This window comes from Wolffia australiana, chromosome 18 (genome assembly GCF_029677425.1).
Source record: "Wolffia australiana isolate 7733 chromosome 18, ASM2967742v1".
Taxonomy (NCBI): Eukaryota; Viridiplantae; Streptophyta; class Magnoliopsida; order Alismatales; family Araceae; genus Wolffia; species Wolffia australiana.
In genome coordinates, this window is record NC_135852.1 from 3,010,117 (window position 1) to 3,022,292 (window position 12,176).

The window sequence follows — 12,176 nt, forward strand, 5'->3', positions numbered from 1 at the left end:
CAGTGACACATGAAAGTGGAGAAATAGAGTATTGATGAGAACCAAGCATCATCTAGTAAAAGAATATGTTTGCAATATGGTTTTCCGGAAGTCTATATATGATTGTACGTTGAAAGAACAGTCACTCCACAGTGGCATTAATTTACCCGCAGACACAAACTTCTAAGCTGATAATCTTTTGATTTAATCCAATGAAGAGTTATTCCTCAAATGGAATTTGTACAAAAACTATACAAAGACGACTCATAATCAAATCTAAGAAAATGATGAAGGAAAGGTTTTCCTGAATATTGAAAAATACCCAGAAGTACTATTTAATGAACTACAAACCAACAAAAGAGAACCGCAGAACTTCGGATCCAAGTGCCACCAATATGGTTTGCCGGCAGCCTATCTATGCCTACACTACTAGGAGAAGAATCATATCCAAACTGGCACTAAATTTATTCAGAGAATCAAAATTCTACACCAATAACTTTTCAAATACATCAATGTGCAATGAAAATCCTCAACCGGAGTTTGAACACAACACGTATATGGATAAAGCTCATAATCATAATGGTTACAAAATATTAAAAATTTCATGAAAAAGAGAACGATCTACTTTCAGGAATCAAGTACACCCTAAAATAAAGAATCAATGAGATTAATGCCCACAAAATATCTGAAAAGTTGAAGATCGTGCAATGTTGAACATCATCAGACCTTCCTAGAGGAGGCCAGCAGTTGCTCTTCCGACCTCATCCTTTCTTGAATGTTGCTTTGCCTCCTTTCCTCTGCCCCACCTCTTTTCTTCTCGAGCAGTGCAGACTCTACAACAAACATAAACAGAACAAATAAAGATACTCCTCCCAGAACTAGAAGCACAACAAAATACGCCAACACTAAGCCAATCCATTAACATCCGATTGTTGATCACAGCGAAATGAACAGAAATAGATGATGATGATGATGATGATGATGGTGATGATAAAGATAATCCCATGATAATGATGATGATGATAATGATAACGATAATCCAGTGATAATGATGATGATGATAATGATAATGATAATCCGATGATAATGATGATGATAATGATAATGATAACGATAATCCAATGATAATGATGATGATGATAATGATAAAGATAATCCGATGATGATGATGATAATGATAAGGATAATCCAATGATAATGATAATGATGATGATGATGATAATGATAATGATAATGATAACGATAATCCAATGATAATGATGATGATGATGATAATGATAAAGATAATCTAATGATAATCCGATGATGATGATGATGATGATAATGATAACGATAATCCAATGATAATGATGATGATGATGATAATGATAATGATAATCTGATGATAATGATAATGATAATCCAATGATAATGATGATGATGATGATAATGACAACGATAATCCACTGATAATGATGATGATGGTAATGATAATCTGATGATAATGAAAATGATAATGATAATCCAATGATAATGATGATGATGATGATGATGATGACAATGATAATTGACAACGATAATCCACTGATAATGATGATGATGGTAATGATAATGATAATGATAATCTGATGATAATGATAATGATAATGATAATCCAATGATAATGATGATGATGATGATGATGACAATGATAATTGACAACGATAATCCAATGATAATGATGATGATGGTAATGATAATGATAATGATAATCTGATGATAATTATAAGGATAATCCAATGATAATGATGATGATGATAATGATAATCTGATGTTGATGATAATGATAATGATAATCCAATGATGATGATAATGATAATGATAATCCAATGATGATGATAATGATCATGATAATCCAATGATGATGATAATGATAATGATAATCCAATGATGATGATAATGATAATGATAATCCAATGATGATAATGATAATGCTGATGATAATGATAATGATAATGATAATCCAATGATGATAATGATAATGATAATCTGATGATGATGATAATGACAACGATAATCAGCTGATAATGATGATGGTGATGACAATGACAATGATAGTCCGCTGATAATGATCATGATGATCGTGATGATAATGATAACAATAATCCTCCGATAATGATCATGATGATGATGATGATGATAATAATAATGATGACAACGATAATGACTAAACTGATACTGATGATGATGATAATGGCGATAATGATGACAATGATAAAAGTGATACTGATGATGATGATAATGATATGATGATAATGACGATAATGATAACAATGAGAAAAGTGATACTGATGTGATGATAGTGATGACGACGATGATGGTGATAATGATGATGATAAAAAAGATGATTGTGATGATGATAATGATGATGATAACGATGACGATAATAATGATTATGTTAATGATAATGACAAGGATAATGATAATGATAATGATGACTATTAGGTGAAGAAGAAGGATCGATGACGGACGTGGAGTGCCGACGCCGCATTTGAAGCAATCGAAGAGACGATCGACGTCGTCCCTCGCTTCCGCCGATGACATTCCGATCGATGCTACTTCCACGCCCCTTCCTTGGCGGGAAGTGTCTGTCCACCTTTATATAGTGAGATTCGCCGAAGCGTTATACCTTGAAAAGTTCGAAAATATGTATGTACCCTGTATAAATGTTTATACATTTTATACAGTGTACATACATATTTTGCAGAGTAATAAATGTTATACCCTGTATAACATTATTCTCTCGAATGTGGTTTATTTTAAAAACAAGCATACGCATTTTTACAGTAATTTTATATAGGAAGGCCCCCCGGGAAACGGGCAAGGGTAAAAAGGAATTATACAAATAACAGGGTTTTCGGAGAAAATATTTTCAAAGGTTGTTGTAAAGAGAGGAAGGATGAAGTGAGAGAAAATGGAAGCAGAAAAGAGATGAGAGAGGAGCAAGAGGGGTTTACTCTTCCCATTCAAACGGGAGAACGTTAAATAGAGTTAAGTAGGAGATGGTTTAGAGGAAGAGAGAGAGAGGAAAGGGAGAGACTGAGACAACTAGTGAACAGCACGTTCGGGATGTGACACCCCGGACATGACGGGACGGATGCCGACGCGTTACGAACGGTGACATGGCGACATGTTCGTCACATCACCTTCTCGTCACACGTTTGTGGATTCTGAAAAAATCCATCACGTACCCGTCATGCGCCCCTCTTTCCTCATTGTGTCACGTCACCGTGATGTCGTCACCGTCACCAGTGACAGAAATAGTATTATTCATTTACTATGTTAAGAAACATAATAATGCCCCGTTAGGTCGATCTTTGACCGTTGAAGTCGAAGTCGAAGTCGAAGATGGAAGAAGACACGTTCCTCTCCTATTTCTTTGGCAATTCATGAAGAAGAACTCTGGAAATTTCCCTTGCATGTTGATCTTCATCCTCGCTCTCTCGCGGTGAGTTGTGCAATTTTTTTTTTCCATGCTATATCCGATCTTCTTCTTTCATGTTGATCTTCTTCCATGACATATCCCATCGTACTCTTCACTGAAGAAACGATCATTGCATCTCTATCTTTCTATTTCTCGATCACTCTTTGCTCTTCCTATTTCCCGATATCTTTCTCCCTATCTCAAAATCTCAATCTTTCCATTTCTCCATCCCTCTCTGCTCTCCCTATCTCAGATTCTCTACCGAAAATTCTGACATTTGAGATGGGGAATAGGCCATTCGTAGTACAACAATTTTAATGTCAAAATTTTGGTGCTCCGTAAACGAGCTACGGTTGAAGGCAATAATTTTACACATAGCTCCACATTTATGTTGTCTATTTTGTGATCTGTAACCAGTGATTATATACACATTTGCAATTTTGTGATTCCTTTCAAGATTAGAGTGATAGTTACGCTATTCATATATTCAGGCTCTTAAAATTTTTTAAAAACATTTGTGCCTAATCTCATAAAGAATTGTGCTCATGTGTTGTAGCACTATTTGTTGCATGTGTTGTCTCTAATGTTCATAGTATCTTCTTGTTAATTTCATGGAGATTTATCCATTGAATGAGTTAATTTTCAAATTTGACTAAACGAGATTTTCCACATATTCTCTACAACATAGTCGCCAATGGAAACTCCAATTGACGGCGGGTGCGTTAACTTGGCAGTAGAATCATCGGAGGAGGATATTCGAGAGACCCCTCTACCAATGGTAGGGCCGTCACGTCCCAAACGCAAAGGGAAGGCTGAAATATTGCGATACTTTATGGAGGTTGGGTCAGACTTACGGGCATGCCTATTATGACGCGACCAAAAAGTTGACCCATTGCGGAATAGGTTGAAGTGGCAAAAAGACGGGTCTATAAATATTTTCTGGAGGCCCTTGGAGTTCAGTCATACCAGACTATACCACAAGCTGAAGGGCACTAATCTCGATCAACAGACAATCGCTGAGGTGTACGGGCAGGGTGGTGCCGTCAAGAAGACGCTGGAGAAAACAAATGAGATCATAGTGCAGTTTGTTTGCCTCACTGACTCCCCATGGGCCATAGTGGACAATGTGGGGTTCAAGATTACGTGGAAGTACGCCGCGGAGACGATAGTTGACCCGCCAGGTTCGAGGGCAATACAGGCTGTGACGTGTAAGCTATACGGGACCATGAAGGGGAGGCTCGTAGAGTTATTGGTAAATGTCCCCCGAGTCCCACTAACGGTGGATGTGTGGACCGCTGAGAATTCATGTGGTCTTCTCGGCATCACAGTTCATTAGGTGAACAACCGGTGGGAACTATGTGAATGTGTACTTGCTATACACGAGCTAGGATGTAAACACGAGGGCGAAAATATGAGTGCAGTAGTGATCCAAGCATTGGAGGACTTCGGGTTGAAGATGAAGGTTGGCAACATCCCATCTGGCTTCATTTTGTGTCGTACTACCTTAATGCAAAACTAACGTATTGAGCATGCAGGTTGGATCTATCACTACGGACAATGCATCAAGTAACAGGCAGATGATAGCACTACTCGCAAAGGAACTCAAGCCGATTAATGACCTTTTCATAGAGGACCGACATGTCCCGTGCGCTGCCCACATTTTGAACATCATCATCCAGGCTGCATTGAAATCATTACGTGTATCGTTGAACACACCTACTCCTAAGACTCCTGACAGCAGCGCAGCGAACGCAGCATATGATCCTGATTATGACGTTGATATAGACGATTTGGACGCCATGCAGGAGGCTGCGGCAAGTCATGTAGAAATGGTCATTCACGATAGTGGGCTCTTCCTGGGGGACGCGATTTCCCGTCTTAAGCACTTAGTGACAAGTATCCGAGCATCGACACAACAACGACAACAATACGTAAAGACGTGCAAAGACAAGCAAAAGAATCACAACCTAATCCCATAAGACTGCCCAACGCGGTGGAACAGTACGCATGATATGTTGCATGTCACATTATAGAAGCGAGAAGTCGTAGATTTTATGGCTTTACAAATCTTGTCGGTGACAAATAAGGATGTGAGAATCTCATGTGAAGAGTGGGAAATGTTGGCAGACTTCCACGACATTCTAGGGCCATTTTATAGGATAATAAACTGTGTAAGTGGCTCAAAGACAATGAGAGTCGTGGAAGTGATTCGCATCTTGAAGGCGCTGATGCGACATATCGACACAATATTGCTCAAGTTTGATATGTCTACAATATTCACATCGGGTAGAAGGATGACCGTTGCTCAAATTGTGTCCATCTGCAAAGCTTTGAGAGCATGAAGGGTAAGATGTAGAAGTATGAGAAGATGATTTCGAAAATCCAACCGAGGACAATATCATCAATTCTTGACCATTTCAATAAGGGAGCATCACTCGATCCTAGCGGCATTCAGGATGCATTGGCATTTGTCCGCCAACTTATGCCCCAACATGGTGAGCAAGACATAATTGGTAACGACCCCGAGGATGAGAACTGGCCCACATAACTCATTGATGGCGTAGCGCCAATTAGGGAGAAGGAACGACGAGTACCAACTTCAGTTGAGGAATTGGAGGCGTATCTACAATCAGTAGAGAGGAAGGACAACGAGACAGCACTGGATGGTGGGAACGCATAGGCGCATGAACTTACCCACGACTTTCTACCCTTGCACAAGAGGTTCTCTCAGTATGTGCAACCAGTGTCCCAGCATAACGTTTATTCTCAGTGGGACGTGCAATCGTCACTTTCAAGCAGGCACATCTTACCGCTGAAAGCATACAGCTCTTGGTCACAATCAAGTGTTGGTTACGTGCCGATAATGCTCAGCTGCATGGTGGAGACAGTGCGAATGACTTTTTTGACGACGACGACTGGTGTAAGTCGTTACTCTTAATTTACTTCTATCGGTTCAATCTTCTAAGGTAATTTTATTGGATAATTTTTTTGCAGCTATGGTGATCTTCGTTGGGAAAATTGTCTCTTCCATTCTTCTTCCCTGGTCGATGCCTTTTGTACTGATCCGAGCGCAGGTACCTTCTTTCGTACTCTTCACTGAAGAAAACAATCATTACATCTCTATCTCTATCTTTCTATTTCTCGATCGCTCTCTGCTCTTCTTATTCCTCTATCTCCCTATCTCGGTCACTCCATCTACCTTTCTCCATCCCTCTCTGATCTCCCTATTTCTCTATCTCCCTCTCTCAAATTCTCTATCTCCCTATCTCCATCCCTCTCCGATCTCCCTATTTATCTATCTCCCTATCTCAAATTCTCTATCTTTCTATTTCTCGATCACTCTCTGCTCTTCCTATTTCTCTATCTCCCTATCTCAAAATCGTCGCTTCTTGGATGTGTGGGTTTCGATTTTTTTTTTGAGTTTTCTCAGGAAGTCACGGTTGAAGGATTTTATCCGGGTTCTTTGTTGATGTAACTTTTTTAGCTGAAATCCTGATTGACTGCGAGTTCTTTCTGTCTTGAGATTGAGAGTCGGTTATTTCTCTTGTGTTAGAATTCTTTCTTTCGAGATGGTGTTAAAATTATCTAATCTAGTATTCATATTTTTGTAACATCATTTAGTTTGTGAGGAATTGTGTTCACTAGGATACACTAGTGGTAGAGAATTGTCTAGAAAATTGTTTATCCGTTGCTATTTATAGATGGCCATTGATGTATGCTTAATCAAAACATGATGATAACAAAACTACAGAAATCTGAAGTGCCCTGCACCCTTGTTACTTCATCAGATGAGCACATCCATTCTGAGATCAATCTTCCTTGTAATTTCATTTATTTTCTTGAAAATCACTTCACAGGGATACCCTTTAATCCGAAACAACCACTTTTGATTTCAAATCCTAAATTTGACTTGTGTAGTCACAATTCCATCTACTTGCTAAGAAAATTGTAACATCATCACAATTTGTCTCTATTTTCAGAAAAAAACTCAGAATGATGGGCATTTGATTCTTTTTAAGATTTTCTGAATTATATTTTGCTTCACCGAAGTTGAATTTCTCTTTTTCAGATAGCCATAAAAGTGGTTGAGGAGTTGCTTCACTGGAGTTGTAACTCTCTTTTCATTTATTTTCTGATGGTACATAGGGAGAGGGAGATTGAGGAGGGAATTAATAAAAGGCTTTCAAGAAAACTGGACAGGAAGTGGAAGAAGAGCATCGTCCCTAGGCCATTGCCATTGTTTAAGAAGAAGCAAGAAGAGGAGAAGGCGGTAGAGGATCAGAAATCCTCATGATCTAGAGCTGAGTTGAATTTTCAATTCTCAATGTTCTCTCCCATGAACACTCTGAAAATTTGTGGGAAATACCCCTTTTTGGTTTTTCCACTACCTCCATTTTCTCGGAAATATCGTCTCTATTTCTCTTTTTCAAATAGTATTTAAATATTCCCAGTATTTTCTGTGATGAAGTATCATAAATAATTTCTGATTGATCAGAATTCAAAACCATCACCAATATTGAATTAATTGTCTACTTCTTGGCAGCTCATGCATAATCCCTTCAAGAAACTTAAATATTCCATGTTGATCTGTAACCGTCATGATTTAAGGATTTGGGCTGGGTTTTTGTGCTGTTCTCCCCCTAGAAAACTGGGAAATTTTGTGGGAAATCCCCCTTTTACTTTTAGATTTTCCATATTACTAGTTTCTCTGATAAGTGCTTTCCCTATCTGATTAACTATTTTAAATAATTATTAATGAATTATAAGGCAAAAGCATCGCCAGAACTGAATTGATTTCTTATTTTTGGAATCTCATGCTGAATCTCTTCAAGAAACTTTGAAATATTATGTGTTGATCTGTCCCGTTATGATTTAACCTCACTAAAGTATTAAATTGTTTTCAAGAAAAACCTCACTAAATCTTTAATTTTTCAATCAAGAACTTAATTATTAAATTATTTATATTCCCAATTTTACGTCAATAATTTAATTATCACAACATATTAAAACATAAGTCACTAAATCCTTAATTTTTCCATCAATATATTAATTTATTAAATTATTAAATTCAAAATTTTCATTATTAAAATGTAATTATGAATTATTTATCCATAAAAAAATTATTCAATTCTATTAAAAAATGTGTCACTAAATCCTTAATGTCTTCATCAACAAATTAATTAATTAATAAATTATTTATACATATTTACCGTCAACAAATTAATTACTAAAATGTATTTAATAAAACCAACAAAATTCTTATCTTTTCTGTTAATAAATTCATTATTAAAATGCATAAAAACAACGTCACAGCCATCATCCGTGACGGACATTTCATTACGTCACGCGTCCAGGGTATCCTGTCACCGTCACGTCATCGTCACGTACACCTCGTCACGCGCCACCGTCACCGTCACTACCCTTGCATTCTGTCATCGTCACCGTCACATCATCTGTCATGTTGTCGTCACGTGACATGTGACGTGAAGGATGACGATTGTCATTCCCTAGAGACAATCGAAAGAAGATAACTTAGCAGACAGGAAGAGAGAGAGTGAGACTATCAAAATAAGGTATAAGATAGGAGAGAAATAGATTAAGTGGGTTATATTTAGGCTTGTTGGACAGATGGTGGAGCGTCGTCCATTCCGTCCTAGTTTTTCCTTCGTCGTCATTTGGATGACTGATGGAGGGAATGACAGAAAGGATGATGGAGGATTAAACGTGGTCGTTGGGTTCTTTTTGTGCGAATTGTTCGTTCTGCTCAGTTTTTTGAACAGAACAAAAACAAATTCGAACAGAACATCCCACAGACCTGTGTGCAGTTCTTTTGTTCGCTTTGCGTGATCTTTGTTCTAATTTTGTTCGAATGTGCAATTTTTTTGCAAATTTTGTTCATTTTTAATAATTAAAAAATATAACAAAGAACAAGGCCCTGTGCGGTTCTTTTGTGCGAATTTTTTGTTCGTTTCAAACGAACAGAACAGAACAACCATCTCTACATAGGATTACTTATGGCCTTTTCGATAGTGGATAAAAAAAATTCAAAAAATTACAAACAAATACTAGGAGCATGGTTGTCGTCTTCAACAAAGATGATTACAATCATAGACTGAGATGATGACTCCCTGGAAGACGATGAATACTATTGTGGATGGGAAAGATGACTGTCATTAAGGGGGATGAGGACCATTGGCAAAGGGATGAGCGTTGGGTTATGGTGTTTTGTTGAAGGCTTGAAAAAACTTTTCTATGCAACTAAAGCTATCATTGAATCCAAGTCTACCTTTAAATTAATCAAATGTTGTATGCCTTGTGAGAAACTTTTGTCCGGCCTCCCTTGACTTGCTTCATTGAAGATTGTTCTAAAGTTTTTCATGCGTTTGCCCTCTAGAAATATCCATGTGATCAAGGTGTTCTTTAATCTCCACTTCTTCTCTAACTCTTCCTAAAGCTCTTGTGGAACTTATTATTGTGAATACACTCTTTTTAGGTGAATGAATAAATTGCGAATGACGAAAGGGGGGCACCAAACTATGGCTGGCCTAGGTGCCTAAAATGAGTGCCCCTCCCCTATTTATACTTTACTCAAAAAGTTTTTACAGAAACCCCTTTTGTAAAAGTATATCCATCAATGCCCTTATAATCTTATGTGCATGACTCTCTAGGCACATGTATCATTATACTTAACAAATTTAGTGACCCAATAATAATAATTAGTTTATCATATTAATTAAATATATTGACAAGTATATCATTTAAATCCAAAACTCAATTGATAGTTTTAAGTTTCCAACCCTTCGGGTGCCAAGCTATACCTCGTCCTCTAGAAGATACATAGTAGTGTTTTAACTCTCTCATGGAACCTTTACTGTCATTGGTCATCGTACTGTGTCATCATTCGTTCGCATGAAACTCCTGAATGACTCAGGGTATGGTTCGTCTTCGAACTCTAATATGTGATTTAGTTAGTACTAATGCACAATGGGGATCATTGGATAACACCCTCTCCAATATCCTTACTACCCTAGCTCACAATTTAACTGCATTATCTTCCTTGAGTCAATCTCCTTCAATATTGAAGCCAAATTATCTCATGTTGACCACCCAATCAACTATGTGCAATTCTTACTATATTTGAGTTAAGTTCTTTGAATCCCATGGTTATAAACTCACACGCCGTTATTAAATATAGTTAGCTATCCATGAGATACCCTTGGTGTCTTAGGTCAAAGGATAACTTATGCAATCATAATTAATGCTTACATATCCTAACATTCAGGGATTCATTCAGATCAATTTTGTGAACTACTTCAATACCAACTACTACAAACATATTCTACTATTATGTCCATTGTTTTCTAAATAGTTATGTTATTCATGAAGAAAAAACATATCTATCCTTAGGTATCTAATACATATTCTGATGCATTGTGCAACCATACAACTAAACCATCTTTTGTGAAGTAAAAGGAATGCACTTGAACTTGGATCACAATAAAAGGTCATGAAACATTAAGGACCTGAAATTATATTATTTCAAAATAACTTGAATTTTGATTGAAATTGAAATGGGCAAAGTATGTGATAATGTAATTCATAGGGATTTGAATGATATTGGTGCATTCTTATAATTCAGACTACTATGTGTTGGACTTTTACAAGGGAGTATGAATTAGGAAATTAGTTATTGAACTGTTAGTGCTCAGCTTTTGTGATAATTAGATGATACGATAAATTGATTTTAATTATGAATTTATGCTTCAAGATCACCCAATATTCCATTAATATTTGGTTTTTACAGTAATTTGAACCCGATGTTTGTTTATGTTGTAAAAAACTTTTGAATGTGCCATGTATAATCACATGCTACATATTTTTCATTTGGGAAGGTTGTCTCATAATTGAGATCCCTTGAAGACAAATTGAAATAGGGATAAGAATGTTGTAAAAAGAGCTAAACATTTTATTATCAATGATTATTGTTAAAATCAATGGATTATGATGTATTCACATCATTTCATTTTTTTATTTGATTTTTCAGGCTTTTATCTAAAATTTGGCAGTAACATCGAATTGGTTATTTATTATTTTATACAATTTATTATTTTCCTTCTTATTTCAACTTATTTTCATGTTATTTATTTTCTTCCTTTAAAATGTCTGTTTTGTTTTTCAATTTTCTGAACAACTTGTTTATTTACTCATTTGTCTATACATTCTATACAACACAATTTAATAAATCAAAATTATTTTTAAATTCATATAATTTACATATTGACTACTTTCAACAGAACTTAATTTATTTCCAAGTGTTTTGATATCTAAATTTTGAATAAATACTTTTCTAATCTGTATCTTCCTTTATCATCCGGCCGGCCCCCGACCCCCATGTCTCTGCTCCTAAAGTCGCGCCTGAATTTTGATCTCTAGTAGGGAAAGATGAGGAAACATGGTTCCGGGCTACCGTCATCCATCCTTAAGACACATAACATCTTGTCTTTTATGAAACTGTGACATATCCTTTATCAAGTGAGACAAGCATAACAAATAATCAGGGAGGAGTGTGTGGCCTTTTTTTTGTTCTTATACAGCAAGGTGGTCCCTTTTTGGCTACTTCTTTAGTTCCGAGGATGCCCAGGTGAAGACGAAAGAGAGAGAAATGGAATAACTGTGTCAGAGAAGAGAGGCAAGAAGAGAGAGAGAGAGAGGAGAGAGAGACGGGTTTATCTCTTCCAACATTGGTAATTTCTGA

General features: G+C 36.6%; 1 protein-coding gene across 1 annotated transcript in view; it reads right to left on the reverse strand.

Moving 5' to 3' along the window:
• LOC144715256 (DNA primase) overlaps positions 1-2,557 on the reverse strand; it is a 35,958-nt gene extending 33,401 nt beyond the window's left edge. The window contains exons 1-2 of the mRNA XM_078590191.1: positions 2,469-2,557; positions 706-812 (exon numbers count right to left, since the gene is read on the reverse strand). Coding sequence (XP_078446317.1) covers positions 706-812; positions 2,469-2,541 — 180 coding nt within the window. The 5' untranslated portion in view covers positions 2,542-2,557. The remainder of the gene's footprint in view (positions 1-705; positions 813-2,468) is intronic.
• Positions 2,558-12,176: the final 9,619 nt, after the last annotated feature.